General features: G+C 40.7%; 1 protein-coding gene across 1 annotated transcript in view; it reads right to left on the bottom strand.

Annotated features, from left to right (window-relative positions):
- Positions 1-6718, bottom strand: part of LOC101858313 (solute carrier organic anion transporter family member 4C1) — a gene marked incomplete at its 5' end in the record, with an annotated part of 23959 nt that overhangs the window by 3141 nt on the left and 14100 nt on the right. The window contains 4 exon segments of the mRNA XM_013080181.2: positions 1488-1648; positions 3231-3357; positions 5239-5434; positions 6377-6541. Of these exon segments, the coding sequence (XP_012935635.1) occupies positions 1488-1648; positions 3231-3357; positions 5239-5434; positions 6377-6541 (649 nt within the window).

A 6718-nucleotide genomic window follows, 5' to 3' on the forward strand; every position in this document is an offset into this window, starting at 1 on the left:
GGACATTGTTAACCACGGTTCTTATTCTGTCGCTTTGCTTTGTTTGTTTGTTTGTTTGTTTGTTTGTTTGTCTGCTAGTTTGTTGTTTTGTCAACATCATTCTCATCTTGTTTGTTCGTGCATTTCTTGGAGTAGGGAGAAGCACATCAACACAAAAGATTTCAAAGAATGTTTTTTTTTTTTTTTTCAATAGATGTTTTACAGCGCTCACAACTGCATAAGGTCATATGAGCGCCAGGAGATTAGAGGTGTTACAAGAGAGTAACAAACATAAAAAAGAAGAAGGAGAGATAAGGACGATATATGTTTAATATGAAAGAAGAAGCAAACCACACCAGAGCACCCGCCAACCACCCACAAAGAATGTTTTTGAAAAGTAAGGTATAAAAAAAATAATTTTAAAAAAAAGAAAGATAGTCAATCCTAAAAATATGAGTCAGTATGATATAGTTTGTTTTTAGGCTACCGGACTCGTAATCGTGAGGTTACGGGGTTGGTGGTTCGAGCCGCGTGCCCAACGTTGTGTCCTTGGGAAAGACACTTTACACGAACTTTCCTCACTTCACCCAGGTGGGAATGGGTACCCGGCCATAGACAGCGAAAGGTCTTGTCAGTATGTTTGTGTTTTAGCACCTATAAATGGCTGCTTGCACTGTATGCTTCCCAGGAAGTTGAGTTTGTTTCAGAATGCTCTCAGGTCTGCTGGGGTAATAGTATAGATTGTGAAGCGCATAGAGCTTGCTGTTGAGCGGGGATTTGCGTTGTACAAATGCTATCTATTATTATTGAGGGAAAGAAGGGAGGGGGGAGGGGGGAGGAGGTAAGAGAGATGGGGGGATGGAGGGACAGACAGACAGACCCTGGGATCACAAACTAAAATGCTTGACGTAAAACAAACAGTAAAGAGCACTCCCAGAGCCTACAAAACATAATCAGCAATGGGTGGCTGGTGGGTGCTCTGGTGTGGTTTGCTCCTTCTTTCCTATCACACACACACACACACACAAACACACACACATAAACACACACACACGCACACGCACACACACACACACGCCCACATGCACACACGCACACATGCACACACCTGCGCGCACACACACACACACACACACACACACAAACACACACACCAGTGACCACCCATCTTAACCCCGTGTCACCGACACTTGCTTGACATTTCTTGAGTCTGAACTCACTACCGGTACTCACTTAGCCACTGGAGCCCCCAGTTGTACTAAAATATTTTAGAAAACTAAATAATCGACAAACCCAGTTCCCACAATCTCACCTTTTTAGTAGTTTTAGTAACAGTTTTACAGCACTTGCAACACAATAAGGTCATATAAGTGCTGAATATTTTTAGAGGTGTTACAAGAGAGTAACAAATACAAAAAAGAAGGAGGAGAGATCAGGACGATAGATGTTGGACAGGAAAAAAGGAGCAAACCACACCAGAGCACCCGCCAACCACCCACCAATCTCACCTGAACGTGGCGATGAACGAGGGTATAAACATGGACTGGAACAAGAAGCCTCCAAACACGGCGAAGATGCTGAACGCGTAGAACAGGTTACACGGCTGCTCGCACAACATGGGCGTCGCAGTCTTCATCTTGCCTTCCACACATTTGCAGTCGTGATATTTCTGGAGAAAAAAACCCACACAAAAAGCTCAGTAGAATTAGCGACGGCAACTTATCGATATCATCAGTGCTCAGTCAAAGATTCTATGCAAACAAAGACCACAGAACATTCTATTTATGACCTCTGAGCATGGGCTACAACCAAAGATCCTATACTACACAAGGGTTCACTCCTCTCTTTGAGCCACTAAAAAAAGGGTCCTTAACCCTATCCGTACGTCGTGTTTTACTATCGTATCCATACGACGTGGGGAACTTTGTACCACCACTTTCCAAGAGGAAAGTTACTAGTTAATCCGATCCGTACGCTTTGCATAGCAGTCTGTCAGAATGATTTTTTGAGAAATACTGAAAGTTTCAAAGAGATCTTCGTACTAGAAGTATTCTAAAATGTGAAGAATACAACTCCGGGGGTACAAAATTACCCCAGGGGGTACGGATAGGGTTAACTCATTCAGCACTACAGACGAAAATACTCGCAAAACATGGGCCCCGCCCACAAACAAGCGATGAGTATTCTCGCATTCTGCCTCGCTATCTTTATAGAAAGAATTACTCTACCTAATCCATACCAAGTCACCTGAACTAATTGTGATGCATTATGGGAAAGATCAAAGAGACATATTTTTCTGTTCGAACATCCATTGAGCTCGCTAGTTTTTATTGATTTTCCGGGGGAGACCTAATTTCCTGTTGCCATAACAAAACTGCCGAGTATATGAGGGGAGTTCACTGGTGGGGCGCTCAGCCCTGAATGAGTTAAAATTGCTGGTCACACCATCTGAGAATTTGCACGAGCGCGGACACCTTTTTGGTTTTTTGGCAGAGTGAACAATTATCTTCTTGTTGCCTAGGGTCTTTGATACCACTCAGGATTTGTTAACAGAGATTCTCGTAGAAAGTGCTTAGATAGTTTCTTTGCTGTTTTAGTTTTAGTTAGAGTTTTATGGCACTTGCAACACAATAAGGTCATATAAGAGCTGAAGATTAGAGGTGTTACAAGAGAGTAACAAACACAAAAAAAGAAGGAGGGGGGATAAAGACAATAGATGTTTGATAGGAAAGAAGGAGCAAACCACACCAGAGCACCCGCCAACCCACCCACTTATCTTATCTTTAAGGCATCTTGCAACACCGCAGTCACAGAGAGCAGAACCCCCCCCCCCCCCCCCCACCGGTAGTGCCACTGACTGAAGTGTCTTTAGGCCATTCCCAAAGGGGGGACATTTCTCGTTCAAGCATAGCAGAATTGTAAATGGGCTGACTCATGTCACGCTCATAACTGTGCCTGATCTACAACAGGAAACTGCTGCTTTTTCTTTCTTGATCCTTACTATTGTCATTTTCCTTTACTCCTTTTGTATGTTTGTCACTCTCTTGTGACCTGCTATTTCCGGGGTGCCTTGATAGTCGAAGCAGACCTTGTGCTGTTGAAGCTAGAGAGGTGAGCTGTCTAAGTCTGATTCTCTGTAAAGACTTCTCTGTTGACACCCAGCCCTTGGTGCTCATATGACCTTATGCAGTTGCGAGCACCGTAAAACCCTCTACTATAAAAAAAAAGAGCCCAGAGAGATCTCGACTCACCCCGTCATAAGCCAGGCCACAGCCCGCGTGGCAAGGAGAGAAGTAGGACTTTCCGTCGGAGCCGCACATAGGAGAGTACATGTGGTCCACGCAGAGACACGTGTTGTTACATAACGTTGTCGACGAGCTGGGGACGGCGAGCAATTCCAACCTCGTTAATACGCATTGATGATGATAATAACAATAATAATAATAATAATAATAATAATAAAAATAATAATAATAATAATAACAATAATAATAATAATAACAAAAATATTAACAATAATAATAATAATAATAAAAATAATAATAATAATAAAAATAATAAGGATAATAATAATGTGTTAACAATAATAGTAATAATAATAATGATAATAACAATATTAAAACAGATAATACTAAAAATGTTACTAATAATAGTAATGACATAATTAATAATGATAATAGTAAAAATAATAATTAATGTGTCACGACACTGTGGAATCAAGCACTCGTCAATTTACGGGCACATGGAGTTATTGATATCATCTTATAGCCTGTTTATTTATCTTGCTTTCGTTGAATGTTGTTGTTGTTGTTGTTAGCGATCCAGTAGCATCTGAGCGTTAACTCTTCTGCATGATGCCATTCGGTAATAGTTGCATGTTTGTTCTAATTGCTGTCTTGAGGAGTAGAGGCAGTTAGATGTGTGGGGTAGCTTGGGAAGAAAACATCCCCTTAAATCAGTTCGTTTTGTACAGAAGAACAGATGATGTTCCACTGTCTCTGAGGGGTAGTCACATAGTGGGCAGGCAGCAGACTGCTTTACTCCAATTTGGTTGAGATGTTGGTTGAGGGGTACATGTTGTGTTCTAAGTTGCTTTCGGTGAATAAAAATACCAAGTTATCTTGAACAGAAGTCGAGATATTTGCGATTGAAGGAGGTAGGGGTCGCCTGGTTTCAGATGTCAAACGAATGAGAAAATGGCAGCCAAAGTTTGGTGATTTCCAAAGTTTGAGAATCCCTGGAAACTGAAAATTTACTTTTTTATGTTGCATAACGTTGTCGATGAGCTGGGGACGCCAAGCAATTCCACCCTCGTTAATACGCATTGATGATAGGCTAATAATAATAATAATAATAATAATAAATGACATTTACAGAGCGATCAACCCCAATTAAAGAACACAGGCTCTGAGCCCTTTGCAAACAAAACAGCACCACAAAAACAGTGCACTGTGTTCTCACTACAAATCTAGATATATCTCTCATTAATCTTAAACAGAAATTTCCGTAAAAGTTCTACGGCACTTGCAACACAATAAGGTCATATAAGTGCAAAAGAATAGATGTGTTACAAGAGAGTAACAAACACAAAAAAGAAGGAGGAGAGATCAGGACAACAGATGTTTCGTTGATAGGAAAGAAGAAGCAAACCACACCAGAGCACCCACCAACCACCCACTAAAACGGAAATGACTGTCACTGACACTTGAACCAATCAAAAGATTTGGTCTCTCTTACATAACTCGGAATGCAGTACATTCCAGATTTTGGGGCCATGATATGCAAGTACAGTGCTAATATAATAACAATAATAACAATAATAACAATAATAACAACATGCCCATACATCTTGAATAGAAGTCAAGACATTTGATATTGATGAAGGAGGCGTCGCCTGCTTTCAAAGGTAGAATTATCGAGAAAATGGCAACCAAAGTTTGGTTATTTCCCAACCTAGATAGTCGGTGGAAACTGAAAACTTACATTTTTGTGCCTTTCATCAACGTTTTTCAGTGAAAAAATCCACCCAGAAATGTGTTCTTAACTGGACAACAATGGTTTTAAGCCGAAAAGAAAACTTTGATAAAAATTACAAAATGGCAGAAAAATGCGAGTTTCTTCAATTTCCTTATTTTGACGAGCGCCTGATTTCACCATATTGCATCACAAACAGTCAATGAAAGAAAAGTGGACGTACAGGTTTCTTAAAATTGAACTACAGAGCTCGATCAAGCAGTTCCCCCCCAAACCACCACTCACTTTGTCATGAACTTGTCTCCCTTGTCCACCTCCGGCTGGTCGCAGCCGAGCCCAATCCCCGTGGCCTGAACCGCCACCAGGAGAACTGCGACGGCCACTGTGACCTTGAGGCAGCCCGTGGCGGTGAGGCGGAGCTTGGTGGTGAGGACTCCTCCAATCACGGTCCCGATGGCAGCGAACACGATGTAGCACATAGCTGAGGACCGTGGGGTGGGGTGGGGGAGGGGGGGGGGGGATGATATTTAATTTTAGTATGAGTTTTATGGCACTTGCAACACAATAAGGTCATATAACTGCCGAATATTAGAGGTGTTACAAGAGAGTAACAAACACGAAAAAGATGGAGGGGAGATAAAGACGATAGATGTTTGATAGGAAAGAAGTAGCAAACCACTATAGAGCACCCTTCATCAAAGTTGGAATGGGTATCCAGCGTAGGTGGGAAAGATGTCTTGTATATATTATAATACGAATGAAAGGTGCAATAGCCTGGGAAATATCATAATCACTGCTACAAAAGTTAAACATGATTTCTCAATCTTTTAATTTTGTTTTTGTTGTTGTTTTTAAATCTATTGACTGGCACTGTGCTCTTCTCAAACATCAGGAAAAAAAAGAGTAAAACCAAAGAATACATCAATATGTGAGGCAGCGTGGTGGAATCAGGCTATCGTCAAAATAATCAAAGTGAAGAAACTCGCATTTTTCTGCAGGTTTGTGAATTTTTATCAAATTTTTGTTTTTTGGCTCAACACCTTTCATGCCCATTAAAGAACTCATTTCTGTGTGGATTTTTCTGAAAAACGTTGATTAAAGGCACAAAAAATGTAAATTTTCAATTACCACAGACTCTTAAGCTAAGGTAATAACTAATCTTTGGCGGCCATTTTCTCAGTAATTTTACCTCTGAAAACAGGTGACCCCCACCTCCTTCTTTCGTAAATATCTCGACCTGTATTCAAGATAAATGGATATTTTTTTCATCCAAATAAAAACAAGTGAACAAGCTTTAAGATGATACCAATAACTACATGCCCAAAAATTGATGAGAGCCTGATTCCACCGTGCTGCCTCACATACAAAAAAACAACCAAAGCTACAACAACAAAATAAACAACAAGAAATAACTCAAACTCACCCACAATTGCACTTTCTTCAAACGGAGGCAAGGAGAACTGGGTCTCGATATATTTTGGTAAATGGAAAGCAAATCCGCTGGCAGCCAATACCGTGGCTGCGTTCCCCAGGACAACCAATAGGAAGAGAGGATTCTTTAGGAGGCGGAACAAACCTGTCATAAAGCCTGAAAAAAACAACAAAAAAAAACAACTGATGTCAAGTTTTTGTAAAAATGAAACGGTATAGGTTTAACACCCCTATCAACACTATTAGGTTATTTAAGGGACGGGACCTCCTAGTTTAACGTGCGTCTCCGATAGGACAAGTTTTTGCGACTCGTGTAATATTTTTTTTTTTTTTT

The sequence above is a fragment of the Aplysia californica genome, unplaced genomic scaffold (genome assembly GCF_000002075.1).
Source record: "Aplysia californica isolate F4 #8 unplaced genomic scaffold, AplCal3.0 scaffold00001, whole genome shotgun sequence".
NCBI classification, from domain to species: domain Eukaryota; kingdom Metazoa; phylum Mollusca; class Gastropoda; order Aplysiida; family Aplysiidae; genus Aplysia; species Aplysia californica.